A 25,051-nucleotide genomic window follows, 5' to 3' on the forward strand; every position below is an offset into this window, starting at 1 on the left:
CGCAATTGTGAGTTTATATTTTGCAATTTATACTCATAACTCGCACTTGTGACTTTATATCACGCAGTTCTGAGATAAAAAGTTAGAATTGCCAGATGTAAACTTGCAATTGCGAGAAAAAAAGTCAGATTTGTGAGTTAAAAAGTTGCAATTACCTTTTTTATTTTTTTATTCTGTGGTGGAAACAATCTTCCATAGAGGACAGCACAGAATTGTTTCATTATATCCTTTCCATACTTGATGTATATGGTCGCGAGTAACGTTTTTTATCACCTCGCATATCCGTTTTTTTTTGGTTTCCACTGGCGTCTTCTACAATTTTATTAGTATTTTATATCTTCTTAGAGTATTTGTTTAAAGCAACAGTTCAATTGTCGGTGTTTTCCCGGCTCTTGCACAAACGATGCAATTGCACAAAAAAAAACAGTTCTGTCAGGACCACTATCGTCAAATACGATTGACAGTTAGCCTACAGTTAGGATTGGCGGTATAGTTCTGTTCTGCGTTTCATTCAGCGTCAACATTCAAGATTTTAAAGTACAGCATAATTCGAGAATTTATTCTGATTCAAAGGGCACTCAGAAGGCCAAATACTGACAGGAAGAGAGGAGGAGCTGGGGATGGAGGAAGGTAATTAACTCCTAAGAAACACAATAGCTGCTGGTAATACTGAAGGAGCTTATATATGTACTGTATACAGTGTTGTAAGCGTTGTATTCCTATAGGTAGACGTGAATCAGCTGAGAGTCAGCTGATACGAGCTTGACTAACGTGACCTGCCAGAACTAACACTACGCTTAATCTTTGCGATGCGTAATGTGCGCACGATAGTAGTGTAGCAGCAAACTTGTGTGAGTAAAGTGTTGAATTTTATGTTTAATCTTTATGTTTGTATAATTAAAGGCAATTATGACGCATATCAGTCGTCACAGGAAACCAACATTGAGACACTGAAAAATATTAAACATGATGCATTGTAGTATATCAATTAATCAAAAGACAGATTTTTTTTTTTTCAAAAGGAAGTAATTCACAGTGGGGGGGTTTCTTGTGTGTGCGTTATGCATTGTTTCTCGTGATAAAGTGTGAAGGTAGTGACCTAATTCTATATTAAGAGTATAAAAAGTTTGTATGCCCATTTTCATTTCTGGATAAAAAAATAAAAATATATATTTGTATATATAATGTAATAAGTACATTTATAATACAGGCTACCGTATTTTAAATTTGACATCATTATAGAAAAACAAAATTTCTTTTTTCAAAACCTTGCAATCACCTGATTTTACAGAAATCAAATGGAGGACTGAAGCATACTTTTTAATCTATTTCTAACTGAACTAATTCTTAAAATTGCTTTTGAGTAAACAAAAATTAAGGCATTATAATCTTTTTTGACATAAACCAATTTTTTTTTAAAAAGTAAAAAAATTATTTTTAACACATGAAGCACATTTTAGGTTGCCCGACTAAACATTTTTCACAGCCATTTCTTTTTGTGTAATTTGTAAGTGAAATTGGGTCACCTTTAATGGATCATTAGCTCCTGGTTCCAAGAAACTCAGGCAACTCTACTTGTGCTTGTCACGATTACCAGTGAGAGTGCCCATCATTACCACCAGAGGGCACTCCACCCCAGACTATTGTCATTCCCTAATGAAACTACATTTCCCATAAATCTCTGCCTGGACTCATCATCCTTGATTGCATCCATCTGTGTCTCAATACCTTGTTTAACTCACCCTATAATAGCCTGGTTTTCACTTTCATTCCCTGCTAAGTCTTGTATGTTGTTGCACTGCATCTCTGAGCATTCTCCTTGGTTCTTGGTTCTTAGGATTTGGGGATTTTTGTTCTTGGAGTTTCTTTCTTTGATTCCCTTTTTGCCTCTGACCCCTGTTTGTTTGTTTGGAATGCCTTCCTGTGCTTCACCCTTTGCCTGTGTTTGATTACAATTCTGGATTACTCAAATAAACTGCATTTGGATCCTCAACCTTTGTGTCTCAGAACAGTATATAACAGTGCTTTTATCTGTGAATAAGAATATGATATAAATTGGTCAGGGATCAACTGAGGGATCAATTAAATTCTGCCAGCTCCTTTAACTTATTTTAGAGGGTTTTGAACTATGCTGTGCTGCACAGAACATTTCCATTTTATCTTGGCTATAGCTCTTCTCTTTTTTACCTTTACAGTAGAGTTTGCCCTCATATAGAGATGGAAATGTTGTGATAAGGTTTATCCCCTCAATATTAACCTGACCATTTCCAGGGCCTCTGAAATTCATCATCACAGATTAACCAATGCATATAATTCTTGCGGTTCGTAACAGTTCAGTGTGTTAAATCTTGGTGGCTACACTGTTTGGTGAGCAATGGTAAACTCACGTAATTTTAGTGTGGGAACATTCGATGGCAAATAGAGCAAGTCAGGAGAGAGTATCTCTGAGTGAAAAAAGATACACCACAAGTGTTATCAGAGGGGGTTAGGGATTAGTCTCATTTGAGTTACACCGGATTTAGTAAAAATCCCGTGCACACATGACTGATGCTGAACTATTCTTAAAGTACTCCATCTAGTGCCTCAAGATGAGTGTAAATCAGTGGTTCAGAACTACACCTCCTCAGCTACGACGAATCACGAACATATTGATTCCAGAGGGGATTTCTGTTTATATTGCTCAGCCGACCCTATTTCAACTTGAGTAACAGCAGAGGCAATTATTTCCTTTCAAAATAGCTTTTTGACATGGATGTCAATTGATGAGGCCTGGAAACTCACATTTGTCATTTTAAAAGCATTTGAACACATTTATTTCTATGAATCACAGTTTGGCAATTACAATACTTGTACAAGAGTTAACATAAAATATAAAATATAACTGGCAGTACAGAGTTTTTAAACACATTAAACAAACAAACAAAAAAAAGTTAAGAATCACAGTAAACATTACACTAATTAATAACTATCATGTGCAAGATCAGACAACATCAAAGCTATTGTGCATGTCCAACATAATAGACAGTTTTGTCCCAGTTTTTTTTTTGTTATCCTCCCCTAAAAATATGAATGCTTGTAAACAGTATAGTAATTTCATCTAGGAAAATGGCAATGGATGCTTGTTTATACAAGAAAGCAGTAGCTGAAACATTGTTCAAATGCTAATTTGCTAGAAGCTATCAATAAAGCATACTAATATATGTGCATATCATTTTTTGAATGATAATTATACAATCATTTTTTTTATTTGAATGTAAAATCTAGTTATAATATAATACCCTTTAGTTAATACACGTAAGAACCTGCACAAATATTTTCCACAAGTACACAGTGTTATATTTACACTACACTAGTAAAGCAAAATATCCTTGTGTTAAATTATTATTAGGAACGGCTCACGTAAAGCCGCAATGTCTCGTCAGACCTCAAACAGATCATTAATGTACAGCACAATTAGGTATACTTGTAAAAAAAGAAAATAAAAGAAAGAAAGAAAACAAATTATGTGTCTGTATACTATGGAATCAACGAAAGACATGCCAAACTATGACATACAGTTGTTGCTGAATGCGTTCCATTAAGGACATTTAGAGCATTTTTTAACATACAAAACACTTGTGAATTTTAGAAACACACTGTTAAGGCAATAAGGACATGCTTTGACACGTTTGACACATTCTCCATGGTTCAATCAGACTACTGGGAGTTAATAATGGCGTGATCAGTCATTTGTTGTTATTGTTTAGAGATACTAGGAATGTACGACACTATCAAAATATGTCCATGATGATTTACATTCATGGTTAATACTTTCAAATGGTCTCAGCACATTCACTAGGCAGGTGAATTGTCCTATTTACAAGAACATCTGTTAAAGGCTTGTCTAAAACAGCGATGCGGCTATGCAATATCCTAAACATCAACAAAATTAACACTGAAACAAAGGCAAGAAATAAAAGATTCGAAACAGTCACTTAAAGGACATGTGCAAGTGTTTGAAACAGCTGATACGAGACAAGAAACCAGGCCACAAAAATGCCAGACGTGCTTTGTTCAAAGAACATCAAAAGACAAAGTTGATGTTCTTTGATATTGTCTCTTCATCTATGTGTTATTCGTTAACCTATATGATTTGAACATAAGTTATAGAGTCCATGTTCATAAAGGCATAAAACCTTAATTACTTTTTAAATGGATGATTTTTTAACGTTTATTTATACAGTGAAATGCACACTAAAAGTTTGGGGTTCACTTAGGCTGCATTTATTTGACTAAAAATTAAGTAAAAACAGTAACATTGTAAAATATGATTAAAATTTAAAATACATTTTTTTTAATTTTATATTTTTGTTTAAATGTAATTTATTCCTGTGTTGGCAAAGCTGATTTTCCAGCATCATTACTCCAGTCTTCAGTGTCACATGATCCTACAGAAATATTTCAAATATGATTTGCTGCTTTTATTAGTTTATATTAGGCATACTTTCATTATGGCAATGCGCACATTAAAATCTAACATACATAAATTTACCATGACAATGACGCAAAGTGTCACAAAAATGCATAATAAGAACACAAACATTTAAAAACACATCAATTAAAAAAAATCACTATATTATGATGAATATATGCAGCATTCATGCATGCATTAATGCATATGTCTAAGAGCACACGCATGCACACTGTGAGAAGAGGTCATGTTTATCTGAAGGGCCACAGCTGGCTTTCCTCACCTGGAAAAAAATCCATTTAACTTGCAATTCGTGGTGCAGTGAGGGTGAGCATACCAAGGCCTCCAGACATGTTTTCCAACGAACAACTAAAAAGTTCAAGTTTGTGACCAGCACTCCTCGGGCTTGACCGATCAATGGCAGAGGCTAGACCAGCTATAGATCTTGTCTTGTGTTTATTAGTGGTGGATTGCTGAGCGATTGCTTCTAAATGGGTAAAATGAAGGAAATGGAGGAAAATTCCCTTCATTGAGGAAAATATATCCTCTGCTGGAGAACCTTTCACTGGGAGTATGATCTCTGCAAATCTATACTAAGAGAGCATACCCAAAATGACAATATAAAACATTAATCCACCCTCATGTTGTTACAAACTTTCTTTCTTCTCTGGAACATAAAAGAAGATATTTTGAGAAATGTCTCTTTTATGTCCATGCAAGTCAATGGAAACTGTGTTGCGCATAAGAAAGTAATTCAGATTTGGAGTGACACAAGGGTGAGTAAATGGTGACAATTTTCATTTTTGGGTGAATTATAACATGTTTAACCATATGATTCCTAGATTCCCGTAACACAGCATAAAGTAAAAAGACAAAGCAAGAGCATAGACTAGGAGCATATCATGAAAAACGCTGAAAAACAACCCAAGGACAAGATAAGACAACCATTTAAACGGGGCACTTGAACCACTCCGAGGTCAGACAAGCAAAGACTCCCAGGTATGAAAATGCTTTCCTCCATTTTAAGCAAAACCTTTTATCTTTAACCTTGTATTTATTTATATATTTACTTTATTTTACAAGACTACAATGAGGTGCAACAACACAATAAAACTGACAACAAACATTATTTATTTTAACTATTAAAATTATTAAAACTTTTTTAAATAATTTGAAATTTTACTTGATTCATGCAAAACCATTACTCCAGTTTTTTGTTACATAAATTTTTAAGAAACCATTTAAATGTGCTTATTTAGTTATGAAGAAACATTTCTTATTATTCTTATTTCTTATTACTTCTTATTTCTTATTATTGCACATGTCTGTGCTGCTCAATGAAGAGTGGAAAATGTAATACAATGTATTTTTTTACTGTTGCTGAATTATACTTGGTTGAATATAATAATATAATTTATAATATGTTTTGCTTTAGAAATGGCCAAACACAAACATATTTTTTCTAGAAACTCCTCAGTCTGTTCTTTTGAGAAATGAAGGCTGTTCCATGTCTACTGTCTTTAATGAAGAAAGAAAACTGAATCTAACCAGGACAGAAAGTGGATAGCCCCAATGCACAGCAACAAGAGGACAAACACATCACAGTCTCTAGTTTGAGAAACCGACCCCTGACTGGTGCTCAGCTGGAACCTTCATTGAAGAGTACACAGGAAACACCAGCTTGGCTTGCAGAGTTTCAAAGAAAATGCCTAAAAATGAGAAAAATAAGAAGCATGGGGTAGAATAGACAAAATAACTCAAAGATTGGGAAGTAAATGATAAGAAAAGAGTATTATGGATGAATGAATCTAAGTTTGAGGTGTTGGTCTGTTGTGGGAACTGATAATATGGTTGATCAAATTATAATATTACAAGTAATGATGCAATACCAATGAAATCTAACAGGCCAGATAAATCACACCAGTTTCAATCTTTGTGGCTTACCTAACTTAGGTTAACTAAAACCTGGCTTTGTTGACACTATAATGTTTACACATTAAAATCTTGGCCATGAGAAAAATGTTGTTCCCTCAACATTTCGAGGCCATGACTTCACATCGTGTGGCCGCAACATAAGGATGCCATTACCTTGGCAATATGATCTTGGCCACGATATATCATTACGTTTCCACGAGTGGAAAGGCCTACACTAGCAATATTCGTAGTATCTAGATTATTGGCCAATTAACTAACCAGATCAGTAGGTTTACAGCCATGTCAATGGATAATATACAATTAGCTTCTTTTTTTAGATAGTGTCAGTGAATTTGGAATAAAATGAAAGTTCATTTCACTTAAAGGTGCTCTAAGCGATGTCACGTGTTTTTTAGGCCAAAACATTTTTTGTCACATACAGCAAACATCTCCTCACTATCCGCTAGCTGCCTGTCCCCTGAACACACTGTAAAAAAACACGGTCTCTGCAGACACCCCAGGCTCCACAAACGGCAACAAAAACAAACTGGGCTAACCCGCACCACGAAACATAACAAACTGCTCCAGCCAATAACCGACAAGAAGGATTTGGGGGTGGGGTTTGGGGGGTTAGTGCGCAGATGAGGAGGAGAGAGGGTCTAGCTAGCCTCCGGTTTGTTTGACAATACTTTAAACGACCCGACATCGCTTAGAGCACATTTAAGCATTTCAATTACGTTCCAGCCAGCATACTATTTGCTATCATAAAAAAAAGTATATTATGTACACTTCCTTTGAAAAGTTTTGAGTCAGTAAGATGTTTTAAACAAATTAATAGTTTCTTGAAGATCAATTCACACTGCACCGATAGATGCTGACCAACGCAGACAATCACCAAATTACAGTGCGTCATTTCCCAGACATTCCACGACCCGACAAGCGCAGATTCAGTATGTTCAATCGGCAAAAACAAACTCCGACAGATGTAAACTGACACCGTCAGGGGTAACATATTTATCAGACGAAACCTGACGAAGTGTCTGTTGCCATCTGTAGTATGTGTGAATTAGCCTTTAGAATGATTTCTGAAGGATCATGTGACACTAAGACTGGAGTAATGGCTGTTTTGCCATCACATGAAAAAATAATGTTTTTGAATATATTAAAATACATCATTACATCAGTTATTTTAAATTGTTATAATATTTCACAATATTACTGTTTAGTGTATTTTTGATCAACTAAATACAGCATTGGTTGACCAAATCTACTGCAGCACTGTATGCTGCATATATATTTTAAAAATAGGATGTGCAACAGCAGTACATGTTATGCACACATTTCAAAGAGCAGCGTGCTACATTGCTCTGTGCATGTTTAATTCAGCAAGTAGCTTCCAGTTATCAAAGAAACATAAAAATTTGATCAACAGATCAATGAAGCAACGTAACAACAAAAAACACAGCTGGATCTTTGAAATGAAAGGTCATGAAAAGTCATGCACATTGCATTTTGGAATAGAGTATCCCACACAGTGCACTCTGAGTAGTTCATTCAGTTATTCCATGCAAACTGAAAATATGCATACAAACTGCACTAGTAAGTAGCATGATATTCCAATAACTGCCTCTATCTTCAATTGATGCACAATTGGTTTTACCTGTTACCTGTTACCAAAATCAATCATTTAACTGATAACCTGAGATTTATCAGTTAAATTAATGATTTTGGTAACAGGTAAAATTAGTACATGTACTCACTATAGTAATAACAGTAAATTAAGCATAATTACAAGCAACTAACCCTAAACCAAACCCCTAACTTTATAGTAAGTACATGTAGTTAATTTAAAATATTATTCAGTACTTAGAAGTACAATGTAACTATGTCACCTTAAAATAAAGGTGTAATAAAAGTGTAACCAATGTTTTAAATTAAATGAGAGAGAATATGAAGCTCACAAATTTTACTTCACAATTCAGCCAAGTTGCCATTGTGCTGGAAACTCACCTACTCACACTGCTCAGGATAAACCATTTAAGGCATGACATATTTTAACAAAAATTGAGCGTTCAGCCTCAAGGTAAAATCAAATCGGACCTTTGGCATTCATGTAGCATGCTAACCTTGCTAACCACATGATGAAAGAAAACAGTACCTGATTGGCATCAAAGGGCAACCTCTATCTACAATTTCTGGTACAGACAAAGTGCTCCTCAGATGTTGGACAATATTGGTCTTTGTGATGATGAGTGCTGGGGGCGACTCTCAAGTTTTCAAGGCAAAGCACACCAGGCATGTTCCATGAAACACAGTTCTCGAAAAATGACTATATGAGGACGCTGTTGTGTGTGTGTGTCACACATTAGCATATTTAATTCAAGATATGACTTCTCATCACACCCTTGCAATGAGGTTCGTTAAAATGGCTGTGCTTGATACTTCAGTGTGAATCTTACATCAAAAGTCCACCTCAACAGAATTCCTCCTTCGGGTCGCTTTGCATATACGTTACTTCTTTGCTCTTGGCCGGGTTGGAGCAGCCGTTGTGCTGGTGGTTGAGAAGGCTCTTCCGGCCTGGGTGGGCGGTTGGCTCTGAGGAATCACACACAGCGACAACAGTGGTCTCCATTCGTGAGAGCGTGTACATGCTGCTCTGGCGCGCTACTTTATGCCGCATGGCCCGCAGCTCAAGCTCGTCGTAGTCAGAAACCCTCACAAACGGGCACCAGCGGAAAACCTGTTTAAAGCCGGCCCGAAACCTGCGCCAAGACGAGAATAAACACAAAACATGAATTAAAAACTGAACAAATCTATGGGCAAAAAGGGCATATTAATTGCACATTGCAGGATTTTATCTCTCACTTTCAATTGCAACTTAATTTCATATGTTGCAACTACAAATTTTTATCTCACAATGTGACTTTATTTCTTATGTTAAACTTTGGTCCCTATTTTGAACGATCTAAGCGCATAGTCTAAAGCGCACAGAAAAAAATGGTCGTCACGCCAGTCGCATGGTCTAAAAGGGTTGTCCCTATTCTCTCAATGAGTAATTTGTGTGTTTTACATTGTAATCCTTTTATTTTTAATATTCGGCTAGTTTGTGTGCTGCTGCACATCCCTGTGTGTGTAATAAGCAGAGTGTATGCGTGTGTTGGACCCACCTATAGGCGCACATTACTAACACGCTCTTTAAATAACCAAAAAAATACTGCAGTCTATTTCAGTTGCCTCAAAATAGCAACGTGCCAACAATGCGCCTGAACACACCTTGTTTTATAGCAAACACTGAACTTAGCAAACACTTGCGTCACGCCTGCGCCGCAATGTGCCGGGTGTATGATGGGGCCCATTATCTCACAATTACTTTTTTATTTTTTTACTCTGAGGTGGAAACAGGGTTTAAATACCTTTGCAAATGACCAAACGCCATTAAATCAATTTGTTTAGTACGAGTAACTGCAAAGGATAAAGAGAAAACCAGTATCACAGGTTAGGTGTCAGAGGCTACTGCCAGCATAACAAGCTTAGCCATGTATTTTTAATAATCAAATACTGTCAGGTACATTAAACAGCAGTTATTTCACCCACAATATTCAGCTCATTGATTGATAAGGATCCTGCCATGTCTAGTTTTCCGGTTATTGAATAGCATATGGTTGCAAATTGTTATGCTCTGGTACTGGTGTCATTGCAAACTAAGCCAAATTGGACCTGAAGAAATTAGATGTGGATTATTTATTATCCAGTCTTGCATTTTAGCTATGTTTTCCATCTGAGGTGCATTTACATAAAGTCAATGCTATGGCTGTCCCAGCCTGATCAAGTTAATGGTGGATAGCAGTGGTTGCCAGGCTACAACTGGTAGAGTGCTCAAAAAAAAAAAAAAAGGCTGCAGAGCGTATAAAGGTCATTAGCTATATTTTATGGGGAGCTTAAATGTACAGACATGCTCTCACAGTATGGTACAGTGAGCTTTTAAATAAACCTGAGAAAGACATTTCCTGCCAATGATTTTGTATGGCCATGAAATGAAAGGAATGATGTGTGTTTCACAGTACATGTTCAACCGGGCAAACATAATGTTTTTCATCTTAAATAATTCTTAAATATTAATTTCAAATTACGCATCACAAATATTTCTTGTGATTTTTTCTTAGTCGTTTTCTGGTTGGTTTTAATGGGTTTAAATGGTCATGATAGGAGTTGAAAACATGTATGTAAACATATCTTACGTATAATGTTTTTTTGCTTTACTTTTTTTTTTAACAATGCTAATTTTAATAGAAGCATTGGCCTGAGTGACTTCCATTATTAGTGCATTGCTGTAAAGAGGACTTTTGCTAGTTTTTGTAAACTAAAGGATAAGTCTAAATGTTCTTCTGTGGTGATCGATGACACATCAAGGATGATGTCAATACAGACTAACTTGTATTGAACCTGGAACATTCCTTTAATTAAAACCTTTGGAAAAAAGTGGCTCTAAAGTTGTTTCTAATGATCTCTGTGCCGTTGTCATGACATTCAGTGCATATCTTATTTCCTGCCATCTATGCACAGGAAGAACAAATATTTATGCTTAAATTAATTTACGTTGCGTTGAAATAGTGCACCTAAAAATCGACATTCTTTTATCATTTACTTATCCACGTCATACCAAAATATGACTTTAAATTTCAGCATTATATGTTTGAATCAACTTGGAGAAGTGGAAATAATGACATACTTGCCATTTTTGGAGAACTATCCCTTTAAAATGTCAGTATAAATACACCAATTCATTTTATATCTATATAAAGAAATACTATGTTAATTTATTATATTAACAAATAATTCATGTACCACGTGGAATAAATCTTGGGTCAAGATTTGGACCTTAGAGTTTTTCAGAGCTTTTGTTGAAAAAGGAAATTCAGTGAAGCTTTTTTCATGTCCCCGTCTTTCACTTTGACTGATTATTAATGACACTTTCATTCCAATCATTGATTTAGGAGTACTATTTATTCACAAAAAAGCAACATCTCATGGGTGTCCATTACTGCATGATGAGACCTATTCATACTACTATAAGTGGGAACAACATACAAAAATACATTTGTGTCATAAATCTTTTGTTATTGTGACACTCGAGTCTTACCTGCTGTTCAGGCAGCAGTAAATAATGGGATTGTACATTGTGGGGCTCATGGCAAGCCACATGACAGACAGATAGATCTGTTGAATGAACTTCGATCTAAGCAGTTCCTTGTTCCATCCTGTAGCCAGGAAATATACATGGTATGGCAGCCAGCAGATGGCAAAGGTCACCACTACGATGATCATCATTTTCACCACCTGGAAACAGAAAATGAAGGCAGTAAAGTAAAATATTGCATAATATTGTACCATAATTGGTGGGAATTTATTATATCGGAGTACATCGGACAAAAGAGTCGGCATATATTATATCGGTGATGTGACTTGCATAAGTCATAGTAAAGATGAGTATTTATTTGTGCTAAAAGAAATATATATATACACACACAACTGTTAAATGTGATAAAGGTTCATCAAGGCGGAGAGTAAAAAAATGAGCAGCTTCTAGCCACTTCGACATTGTGACTGACCTTATTTCACGCATACAAAAACGAAGAGAACAGTGGAGAAGCAATCATATCACAAACAGTTATACGGCTGTGTTTTTATTCATTATGTTAATTCATTAAGACACTGCTTGTCATTCAAATCCCACAGCAAACAGCACACCCATAAGCACCAAACAGTGTCAGGATACCACAATCTTGGTCATCCAACCAACAAGCTTTGACACTTTGGGCAAGCGATGCATCTGCAGCAAGAAAGAAAACCCCAGGCAACACATTTCCAACAGAACAAGGACACCACATGAGGTCTTCTCTGACTTCCCCTGGGTTCAGCATACATGGCGTACGTGCTCCTGAAAATTTTATGTTGACTAAGTTGTAATTGCCAAAATTCATGAAAAATCACTGACTTCTCATGCAATTCTCGGCAGCTTTTACTGTTCTTGAGTCAATTGTCTTGTGTGTAGATCTGTGCAGTTCTCCATCCTGTCAGTTTTATTCGGTCCTCAAAATATCCACTCTCTCTTCAAGCAAGTGTCCTTCTGCCCCTGCAGGGACTTCTGCCATAACAAATCCATTTCCCATCCTTCACGAGGTGAATTGTTTCTGTAGCCACATCACGAAGTCTAATTGGAGGAGCCTCCTGCTTCACTCCACTAATTAATTTAATTACATTGTTCATGCTGTCCCACAGAGACAGCAAATGCAGCTTTGTTAGATACTCTTCAATCTGAAGATCTCTCCAACTCAGAGATCAATAAAAGAACCAATAAATGAACAAATTAATATGTAAATATATAGTCATTACAACATTTTTCCATTTATATATTAAAGGGGAACTATGCAGTTTTTTTTTTATTGGAATGGTTATATGGTGTCAGAGGCCGCCAGGCCGCCGGCCTGAGGGTCAGGAAGTATCGCATAATATCAGCTCTCGCGTTGTAACGAATTGCTTTACGACACTTGCACACATACACGCCCCCATCCAGAAAAAGGTAGGGGTGGAGTTTTTCACACTATCGTCATGGCTAAGCCGGCATATAAGAAGCAGAAAGCTAGGAAAGCATTGTCGAAGGAACAGAGAAAGAGGAAACGGCAGACTGACCGAGCGAGGAGTCAGACACGAGTAAACATCGAACCTGCGTTTTTAGAATGGCGAAAAAACGAAGAAAGCGCGGTCGGAAGAGTCTAGAAAAAGCTAACGAGAATCTGACAGCGCGAGGAACTGGACAAGAGTCTCACTCGCTCAGGCTTTCACTGTTAAAGTTGATTCCTGCGATTATCATGAGAACAAAATTTAGCTGTCAATATCTCACATAATTATCAGGACATAAATAAGCCTACACGTTGTTAATAGTGTAAATGAGCGCAATTTGCTAACTATTATGATAAATTGCAATAATCATGTCTAACGACATCATAACGGACATTGTTACGAAATAATGCGACGTACATGTAACTTTACTGATGTCATCTGGCATTTTGTAATGTTTACATTACACTCAAAAAACACAAATGAAATTATACATTAGGCCTATAGGCTATTTACTTGTAATTTAGCTGCAATCATGTAAAAACGTTATAAGCAATCAAACGCAGTAGGCTACTTTATTATTATAAAGTGCAGAGGCCGTGAGTGCAGAGACGCTCTGCGGGAGTGGTATTTACGACACTAACGTTAAATACAAGTTACTCTAGATCGACTCTAGGGGTCGCTGTTTGACAAAAACAGAATTCCTGCATAGTGTGCCTTTAATAGTGTCATATCTTAAGGAACCAGGTTTATTTCTTGATCTTTTCAGATAAGATTATTGTACTATGAAAACTCTCAAGGTCAAGAAAGCTGGAAGAAATAAAATAATCAACTACTAGTTAACATGTCCATCACTCTTCATGCACACTTAGCCTCAGGTACACCACAATAAGTCTCAGTTTACATTCACACGGTTTATTTTGTGATGCTGTCACAATGTAATGAATATTATAATTTTAGCTTGACCAATCATTAGGGTTAGATTGTTGCAAATGTTTTATGTCTTTTCTGCAGGTTCACATGTGAACTAATTTTAAACCAAAAAACTTAGTAGAGTAATTCTCAATATTTTGTTTGGTCTGAACTTCAATTATCACACTGCAACAGAAACAGGATAAGCACACAGATTTACACCCTGCTGAACTGTGTTATCAGCATTTGTAAGTTAAAGGTGTTTAAATGTGCACATAGCATTGGGGTATTTAATTTGTCTAAATTAACCTTTTTGGCTTTATATAAACTCCACAATGTGAGGAATCATGTTTAAATACGAGTAGGGCTGGATGACATATCGAAAATGCACAATATCTTCATGATGTTGCTGCTGGCAATATAAAATTTACTTTAATGCGCCTTTAAAGAAAGCTGTCATTATCTTGCAAATCATGAGTATGAATGCAATCGGACATGTTTTAATAGCAGCTCTTGATTCAGTTACTAGAATAGGTAAAATCTATTTATGTGAACGAGTCAATCTTTTTAAATTAAAATATTAAAACCTTAGGATTTAAAAACATACCTTGATATTTGCTTTATATATAAAAAAAAACTTTGATTCAAAAAGTTTATTTCACAATAAGTATATTAATATCAAGATGTATTTGCATATATATATATATATATATATATATATATATATATATATATATATATATATATCAGACACCGCTAACGAGCATAGAAAATATGATGCCATAAATGATTAACTGTGAAACATATCATCAAAGGAAAGAACAGAAGACTACACATGGTGTGTTTCATATAATTGGAATTATAATTTTGCGTGGATATAATTTTGGAATTCAGATTCTTCAAAGAACTCATATTATGATTTTTCTATGGGCATTTCATCAGTATTCCATCCCTTAATGCCTGCCTTTGTTTTTCCTAAAGATGCATTAAGAATATTCCGTACACCACATTTCAAAGACAGAGAGATATAGTGCCTGATCAACGGTTCAGCAGGAGGTGGACGTGAGAAGATGTCCTGGGGTAAAAGGAAAGCTTATATGATTGCAATTCACGCTCACCTTCAAGCCAATGTTTCTCTCCCAATATGTCTCCAGACGAAAGCTTCTGCAAACTGAGAGCTCAAGGAAGTGCACTGCGTTTGGCACCACAATAGTATGTCTCTTTTGTTTTCTCTTATCTGCCCTGTCTCTTCAATACAAAGATTGAGAAAAGACAAGAGCACTCTCACTGAAATAAAAGTCCTTTTGGTGATTGGCGCTTGAATAGAGACTACACAACTGTGGCAAATAGAGATTGGAGATCTGTTTGAGGTTGTGGAATGGAGAATAGTCAATAGGGTGACATAAAGTGCTGATCAATACACTGATATAGATCATTAGAGAGACAAGTCCAGACAGACAACAAAGAAGTAATGCTCGAACCAAGAACAAGAAAAGAACAAGAATAAATTTCAGTGACTAAAACATTTTTAAATTCATCAGGTCAGGTTTTCTTCACTATTCAATAGAATGGCATCACAATCATTGACTAGTATCTGACTATAGGTTCTACAACTTTTCAAGTGGCAGGACACTTCAACAAACACACACACAGAAAAACTGAAAAAACACCCCGAATCTATGAAACTACCCCAAAGTACAACTCATTGGAAAAACGTCTACAGTACGTACATTTTAGAAAATGTATCGTTATACACAAGTCAATGTAGTTTCCAGTTTAAATGAACACTAGAGGCAATAAAACACCTTTTCTCTAGACTTTAATTGTTTTTCACTGAAATTATGATTAGGGCAGTTTGGCGATTAAAACTTATTTTTACATGGTTCCTTGCACAATACTACATTATGACCTCAAACGCTTTTTCCAAGCTAATAAATATTGACGTTTGCTTCACATTAGCAGCTCCATTTGTATGTATTAAAATTTCTCGGTAACAATACAATACATACCATTTAAGTAGTGTATAAAATCACGAATAAGAATCAAAGGATCAAGTTAACCCAAAACCAGACCATTTAATACAGGATTGGGGGTAAAGTCAATTAGCGGCAGCTGTTAATTGACCCACCAGCTAATTGAGTTTGAAAATACATGTAATCCTTCTATATATGAATTATTCAAAAACCTTTGTGGGGTGGCACAATCTGGAGAGATGGATCTGGATCAGCGTATCGTGATGGATGAGAAACCAAGGTCTTTGCTCTCTGTCAGCATGAGGAAGTACAAATGCAAATTACTAGGCAAGACTTTGTTTAGAAGGTCAAACCGATGCAATGCCACAGGGTTACCGCCTCTTTCTGTCCTTAACCATATTATTTTTAAATATCTTTCACTGCATTTTGCTTAGTTATTTCATGATTTTGTTCAAATAAAAATATAAAATTATTTTTAAAAAAAAATAATTTAATTCATTTATTAACCATTTCAGTCGTATACGTCTCTTGGTAATTCTGTGGGCTTGCTATACACGAGAGACTGATTATTATTTTTTTGGCCGATGACTTTCCCCAACCCTCCCCATGGCTCAGGACTCACGCACAAGCATTTAGGGTCTCCAATTCACCTATACTGCATGTTTTTGGAATGTGGGGGAATCCGGAGCACGTGGAGGAAACTCAGACACAGTGAGAATATATATATATATATATATATATATATATATATATATATATATATATATATATATAATCCAGGACTCGAATCGAGACCTCCTTGCTGTGAGGCGAAAGTGCTGCCCGCTGAATCACTGTGCTGCACTAAATAATAATAATTAGTTACAATTAATTATAAATAATGACTTAATTCAGTAAATATTTTCTTAAAACAAACCTTAATATCCAACAAAATTTTTAGGTGACTTAATCTGGTTTTAAGGATTGTTAAATATCTAGTTCAGTCATGAAACTTTACATGGTGCAGGCTGATAGGTGCTTTACATGCAATCGGCAAGCTAGTCCTAATGCTCTGCAAACCTCCACCTCCCCCAGCTCCACCTGCCTAGATCTACTACAGGATTTAAGCATGTTTATTCATGCAGCAGCAGCATATCTTTTGTGCTCACAGCAGTGTGTCTGTGTATCTGTTGGCAGTAGCATTTTTGTACTTGCGCTACAGCAGAAGTATGCATAGCAGATCTATCGGGCCGGATTTACAAAAAGAAACAAAAATATACTGTCAGGACTTACAAAAGACATGCAGTGAATAGCTCTGACAAGGCATGGACAGTAATTTTTTTGGCTTACCTTATTGCATATTCATTTGTAGGAATTTGCTTTTCAGATACAAAACCGTAACACTTTAAATTCTCCCTATTAACTAGTTGCTTAGTAGCACGCATATTACTTGGATATTGACTGTTTATTAGTACTTATAAAGCACATATTAATGTCTTATTATGCAGACCATTTTCTACATTACTAATCCTACCCAATTCCTAAACGTAACAACTACCTTACTAATAATTAATAAGTCATAATTTGGTTGTGTTGGTAATTTACTAAGGTTTGCGCTAGTCAATTTACTGGTATTTGTGCCATTATTCAACACCCAAAAAAGCATGTCTTTACCCATTTTGCACCTGTTTTGTTAATAGATCACCTGCACCTGATTATCAGTTGCTTTGATTGTTTGCGACCCTACACTAATTTGCATTGCCCTTGGCAGATTGTGTAGGTCATAATGGAAATGATCCGTCTGCGTCTGTGTTCTTTAATTTGCGCATCAACAGTAGATCACGCACAGAACTTTTCCAGTCCCATTTGTACTTTTATGGAATTGCACTCTCACGCTAACTTGTCCTGTTTAGTAAATCTTGCTCTTAGTCTGCCTATACTGATAGTTTTCATGATTTAAATATTTTAAATAAATACCAAAGAGTAAGCCACACATTATATTCCACATCAGTGGCCAACATGAAAATTAAAACCAATAATAATCATCATTACTAGCTGAGTAACTGAGCTGACAAATTTGACAACAGAGTTTATTTACCTCACACTGTCAGTAAGGCAAATAAACTCACTCTTTAGCAGACACACTCACTCTCATCCTAATCAATATTGATTCAGCAAATGGTTGCTAGACAGAGGAATCGTGGTATTTTCAAACAGAACCATGTGAACTGAAACCACGTCACCTTTTACAATGTCATTATCAGTAACATCACTTCTTCCACTATAAAGAATCAGGGTTTAAAAAGCGATACATCCATTATTTATTGATCAAATTTAAATCACTGCTGTCAAAATATATCAATTCCCATGACATCAAGATATGTGTCAGAAAATTAGATAAACGTATCTAGCTCAGACAAAGTGCATTATAAACAAATGATTTAACTTCATAAATTAGCACCATAGCACCATAGATCGTGTTGCTCTGCAACTTGTATTTAAAGGAATAATTCATCCAACAATAAAAATAGTCATCATTTATTCACACTTATGTCCTTCCAACCTTGCATTGACTGAGTGAACTTTTGTTTTGCATACAATGAATTTACATTGCCATTGCGACATTGATTTACATTGCCATGCTCCAAAAGGACAAAAAAATATATACATTTATGGTGCATTTCAGTCCTTTTTGGAGCTTGACACCATCTAATCACCAGCAGTTCAAATACTCTGCCCAAAGTTTGGCTTTGTTGGCTTATTGTTCACTTGGAGTATACACACTAAATACAGTCAAAATAAAATAAATACCAGCTGCAACCTAAAAGCATCTAGGAGAGTATATCCAGCATATCCAGAAACAAGAAAAAAGGAACACAAACCACTTTCAGCACCTTCACACATAGACTTGCAAAATAGATCCGGGTAGAATGAGATGACAGATGACAGAAAGGCTGTGACACTGGCCATAATGGTGGATTGATTCATTCCAGCAAACAGAGCTGGAGTCATTTTGAATACTTATTTAGAGAAAATGAAACCTTCCATAAAACAGCTCCAGTGGAGAAAATGGATCACAGACTTTCAGGGGCGGATTGTACAGAATATTCATGCGTCTGGCTCGACTGTCTCTATTAGCACTATTTTCCAGTGATGTGCTGTTTGCTGCACCCGGCCTGGACTGTGAAATATCTTATATTTTAATTAATGTAACAACAGTGATAAACCATTATTTAAATCAACTTAGTTACTAATGTGTATATCTCTGATGAATGTTAAAAAAAAATGTCCATGTGTGATAGCACAGTTGAGTTTTATTGACAGCAACAGCATAAAGGCTTAGGAAATTAACTAATCAGAATGGATTTCAAATGATTCAACATCAAATTAATTTCAATAAGTAGTTTTTGGAAAAAGGCTGAAAGGCAGAAGAAATTGGATTTACCTCCCCATATATAAATAAGCAGGTATTAAAGGTATCCTTTCCAACCAATTATTCTTTAGTATCAGGTAAAGAAAGAACGAAAGAAGGAAAGAAAGAAAGAAAGAAAGAAAGAAAGAAAGAAAGAAAGAAAGAAAGAAAGAAAGAAAGAAAGAAAGAAAGAAAGAAAGAAAGAAAGAAAGAAAGAAAGAAAGAAAGAAGACTAGAGGTGGGCATAGATTTTTTTTTTTTATCTAGATTAATCTCACTGTAATCTTGGAATTAGAGATTAATCTAGATTAAAAGGCATTCAGAAGGCATTCAGAATATGTGTGCTACCCAAATAATGACTAAAAGTAAGTCTTTGAGAATAGTTCGCCTCGCGTAGGGATGTGAATTTCTGCCAAAAATACCATTCGACAAGAGGAGCAAAAGTCGAATATCGTAAAAAAAAAAAAAAAATGCATACTCACAATGACAGAAAGGGAGGCCAATTGCATCTTTAGCGATTGGTCATCACACAAACTGTTCATTTATTTAACAAGTAACATGTTTTTGTCGTTTTTTTTTACATAGTAGGCTAATTGGAAGAAGAAAAAACCAATAAGCACGACGTAGCTCCAGTCCGTTTTTGCATTGCCAAACCAGATGCTCTTTAGATCAAAAAATAATGTCATATGTCATAATGATTTTATGTGAACCTGCCTTTGTTGTACTTTTTAGTAGTGCTATCGTGGGGTAATAATCTGTTTGGTTGTAAAATGTATTACCTGAATGAAATGAAATCGAATGTATCGTCCTGTGGAATCATTCATCCACAGACAGCATACGAAGATGTTCTAATAAAGATCTTCATCGCTGGCAAAAATATGATGCATTTGCAGATTTGCTTTCACTAGACTAAACTGTAGATCCACGGCCACTTCATCCAACGCTCTTGATGTTCTTAAAGGGGGGGTGAAATGCTATTTCATGCATAGTGAGTTTTTTACACTGTTAAAGAATTGGATTCCCATGCTAAAAATGGACAAGGTTTCAAAAATTAAGTTGTACGTTTGATGGAGTATTTCTGTGCCACAAATACTCCTTCCAGTTTGTCACAAGTTTCTGAAAGTTTTTTTCAAGTATGGGCATGTGTGACGTCAGATGTGCCGGAAATTCCTTATACGGGTCCTAAGGGCACTTCTCCCGCAAGGGCGCGCGAGCGCACCTGTAGCCTAGAGCGAAGGCAGTATGCCCATCAAAGCGCTGTGCTCGTCTAATGCTTAATGCGTCGTGGAAATCTCTTGAACTCTCGTCTCAGGCCCACAAGGAAGAAAAGGAATAGTCGATTAAAGTCGTTATTTATGTGTTTTTTTTCGGAAAAAAGTAGTCTCGTCGCTTGATAAACTTATAGTTGAGCCACTGTAGGCACATGGAATATTTAAACATGTTCTTTAATGACTTTCTGGGCCGTCAAGTTTCATTCCCTTAGGCAGCCTATGGAGCAGTGATCCACCTCTCCGATTTAATAAAAAATATCTTCATTTGTGTTCCGAAGATGAACGAAGGTCTTACGGGGTTGGTACAGCATGGGGGTGAGTAATTAATGACTTAATTTTCATTTTTGGGTGAACTAACCCTTTAAGGATGGAGCAGTCTCGATAAAGGTTCACGGTCGTGCGTTGGAACTGCAGGCGGTGAGTAAAACTGCTTCAAATGTTTTTGTGTTGTTTTTGTGTTGTGCTGTTTGTTTATTGTAAAACCAAATCATGTCCTCTTAAACCACAAGTAAACACACACGAATGTTGTAAACTCGTGCATGACATGGCTAAAAACACTGCGCTCAAGTTCAAATCATTTCTACTTTTAAAAAACTCTCGAGACCTTGTATTTTCCCCCCCAATTCACTGCTCATTTCACGGGATCTGATTCGGGATCTAAAATGTATGTCTGAATCTGATTGTTAGCCATGGTTTGTTTTGGGATGTCAGTCACAGCTTCCAGATGCTCTCAACGCAAAAGCTTCGCACGCTCGTGATTATTTAGCTCCGCCCACACCCGCTCGGTTTTTTTCCAGAAAAAAAACGGTACAGCCTATCTTTCTTTTATAAATATAATACAACTAAAGACTTTTTGGAGATATGAGCATGCAATACTACTCTATAGGTACTCAAGATTAACATGAGATTGACTGAAACTGAGTGTTTCACCCCCCCCCCCCCCCTTTAAATCTTCCTGTTACGAATCCGAGTCGAGTGTGATTGAATATGGGATTAGATTTCGGTCACAATTCTGCCCGCGCAAGATCACATTTTGAGCGCGCAAAGGGGCATTTCGCACGCGCATGAACTGAGTTTTGCGGAGAAATGTTCATCTCGCAGATAAGAAAATATTTTGAGCGAACAAAAATCAATTTTGCATTTAAAATAAGTATTTGGATCATGATGTGCGCAGACGTTCTCTTTTGCATGTGCAAAGATTCACTTTCTTGCTCCTTTCATACCAGCCGTATGCTCTCTAAGTGCAGACAGCTCGCTTGCTCAACACAACCCAGCTGCTAAATTCTGATTGGCTAGCTTGTCAACCAATCACAAGACTCCCTGCATCACCGACTGTGGAAGAGGGAAAATACATGGTGGAAGATATGTATGTTTAATTTGTTTAATGGCTTGATTTAAGTTCAAATGTCTACCACTCGACGACCACAGTTTATTTTTTAGCTTATTTTTAAGCTATTTCTTTAGTTTATTTTTAATCAAAATCAAATTGTACTATTACTGTACATAATGGCATGTCCCAGTGTTTGCTACCCCTCAAGTGGTAGTTATAACCTCTTTCTGAACTGCAAGTTATGTAATTAACATTAGTGAAATATGAATATGACCGAGCTCGGGTCTCAAATTTTACACATTTTCAGAAATGAAGATGGACAGACTTTCCCCTTTTAATGAAATAAGTGTGTAAAAACGGTACATCACTCACATTAGAATAAAAAAGCCATCAAATAAACATAGAAATGCAATGTAATAACGTTAAAATAATAATCAATCTACTTGATATCCTTGGAATTATTTAAGCAAAAACATTCACAGCAGAGATGTTCTGTAAAACAACTATCATACTAAAAAAAAATATACTGTATTTTCTTATATACTATTTTAGGATAGATAGTTTGCACATTGGGATGCAGGCTTGTTCCCCTCTCTGCAAAAAAAAAAAATCTAATTATGAGAGTAATTATATAGAACATTTACATTTATTCATTTAGCTGACGATTTTATCCAAAGCGGCTTACAATTGCTATATGTCAGAGGTCGCACGCCTATGGAGCAACTAGGGATTAAGTGTCTTGCTCAGGGACACATTGGTGTATCACAGTGGATTCGAACCCGGGTCTCTCACACCAAAGGCATGTGTCTTATCCACTGCGCCATAACCACCCCCTGTCTTGTGGAAGTCTTGTGAGTCTAGAAGTCTTGTGAGTCACACACCCAAGATTTTCACTTACAGTTATATTTGCATATGTTTGCATTGTTACCCACATGTCTTCCTTTTTTTTTTTTGCAGTGAGAGGAACACTGCATCCCAATGTGAACACTGTTTTTACAGAACTTCTCTGCTGTGAATGTTTTGTTTACTTGAACTTAAATTGAAGTTTTCAATCCATTAAACAAATTAAACATAAACATCTTCCACCATGTATTTTCCTCTTCCACAGTCGGTGATGCAGGGCGTCTTGTGATTGGTTTTCAAGCCAGCCAATCAGAATTTAGCAGCCTCATCTCTGATTGGCTGGAATTATGGCATATTGTAATGCTGGGTTGTGTTGAGCATGCGAGCCGTCTGTGCTTAGAGAGCGCGTACGGCCTACACGAAAGGAACTAGAAAGTGAAACTTTGCACATGCAAAAGAGAAAATCTGCGCACATCCAAATACTTATTTTAAATGCAAAATTAATTTTCGTTCGCTCGAAATATTTTCTTATCTGCGAGACGAACATTTCTCCTCATAACTCAGGTCAGAGCGTGCGAAATGCCCTTTTGCGCGCTCAAAATGTGATCTTGCTTGCTCAGAATTGTGACCGAATTCTAACGCCATAATTGAGCGCGCTTCAGACGATTCAGTGCGTGAGGAAACTGAACAGATAATTCAGACTGATTCGCAAACCGATTTAGACAGATCTGCCAACTTGTTTGATGAACTCTTTGAACAGAATCGACTCAAAAGAGTGATAAATTTGTAAATTGAGCTCATGCCCATAAAAAGATACAGCGCGCTTGGAATAAACTCATTTAACAACATGTAATTGCATTAAAATAAAGTAACGAGAGGAATGTCGCCCAACGTAACATGTAAAAGTATACACCTTGTGTCCCTGACAGGAAAATACCCTGCTGCGTGATCTGTGACAGTAGGTGCGGCGTCAATTTTGTCAAATATAGGCTATAGGCTACACATGGAATTGCGTGAAAATATAACGATATTCGAAAAAGCTATTTTATGATCCCAACCGAACTTTGAGAATAGATTAACGGCAATATTTTTTTTATCGCCCGATAGGAGTCTGCGTTAACGCCGATAACGGCCCACCACTAATAAAAACATTAAAAAAATTTTTTTATTTAATTATTTAATTAATCAAATGTTAATTACTGAGTTAGCTTAGATGTGCTAGGTTTCTTTATGTGCAAATGGTTGAAATGGCTTTTGTACTTGCCGATATCCAGTGAAAGCGCCACAAATATGGAAGGAAATGGATTGTGATAGTACTTAGGCTCAGGCACTTGGCTCTCTGCTTTGAATGAGATAAGCAAGACTTCACAAGTGTGGTTTGGTGATTGCAGTTAATACACTATGGCAGCAGTCATCCAGCAGAGCTGGATTGATGCTTTGCACTCTCAAATTTTGATTATAATTATCAGCAGCATGCTCAAGAAATGTTAAATAGGTTTTGAAATGAATGCTTTTTTTGTCACATGCACTTTTACAAATTCACTTGATTCACAGTGTCAGATGGTAAACAAAAATGAGCACAACTAAATACAGTACAAGTTACTCTTGCTCTTTCTTGAAATGTTGTTCCATGTCCAATTTCCTACAGAGCTTATAAGAAAATTTCCACTATGCAAAATTTTCTTACACCTTCCTGTGCATGCCAATTAACTAAATAAATAAATAAATGCCTATATATATATATATATATATATATATATATATATATATAAAACTATATATTAGTTTATATAATATTATATATAGTTTTGTGTATTTATCCTGTCATGTTATAATATGCATGGACCTGTATGTCTTTAAAAAGTTTTAAAAAAACCTCCATGACTTTGTTTCAAAACAAACATTAATGTTGTTGCAGGGCTGTGTAGTTCAGATCCGAAGAATGATGCATGATGCAGAATAAATGATAGAATCCTTTTAATAAACACCAAGAATTACCAAAACACACTACACATAAACATAGATGACACCAAACAATAAACTGAGGGAACTGAGGGATAAATACACAGAGGATGGTAATCAACAGAACAGGGAACAGGTACAAACAATAGTATGACAAAAAATGAAAACCTAGGCAAAGACAGAAACAATGAAACTAAACAGAACAAGATAATGAAACTAAACAAGACATGATCATGAAAGATATCTGGTCATTTTTTAATTTTTTTTTAAATGCTCTAATACATGTATGAGTAAAATACATTTCTGATGGTACCATATTAAAGGGTTAGTTCACCCAAAAATGAAAATTAAGTCATTAATTACTCACCCCCATGCTGTACCAACCCC

The 25,051-nt window shown here is 36.0% G+C and overlaps 1 protein-coding gene across 1 annotated transcript in view; it reads right to left on the reverse strand.

Moving 5' to 3' along the window:
* Window positions 1-8,736: 8,736 nt before the first annotated feature.
* The window catches only part of tacr3a (tachykinin receptor 3a), a 42,436-nt gene continuing 26,121 nt past the window's right edge, over window positions 8,737-25,051 (reverse strand). The window contains exons 4-5 of the mRNA XM_077246428.1: window positions 11,505-11,701; window positions 8,737-9,126 (exon numbers count right to left, since the gene is read on the reverse strand). Coding sequence (XP_077102543.1) covers window positions 8,838-9,126; window positions 11,505-11,701 — 486 coding nt within the window. The 3' untranslated portion in view covers window positions 8,737-8,837. The remainder of the gene's footprint in view (window positions 9,127-11,504; window positions 11,702-25,051) is intronic.

Source organism: Siphateles boraxobius, unplaced genomic scaffold (genome assembly GCF_051911475.1).
Source record: "Siphateles boraxobius isolate OS27281-9 unplaced genomic scaffold, OSU_SipBor_1 29, whole genome shotgun sequence".
Lineage (NCBI taxonomy): Eukaryota > Metazoa > Chordata > Actinopteri > Cypriniformes > Leuciscidae > Siphateles > Siphateles boraxobius.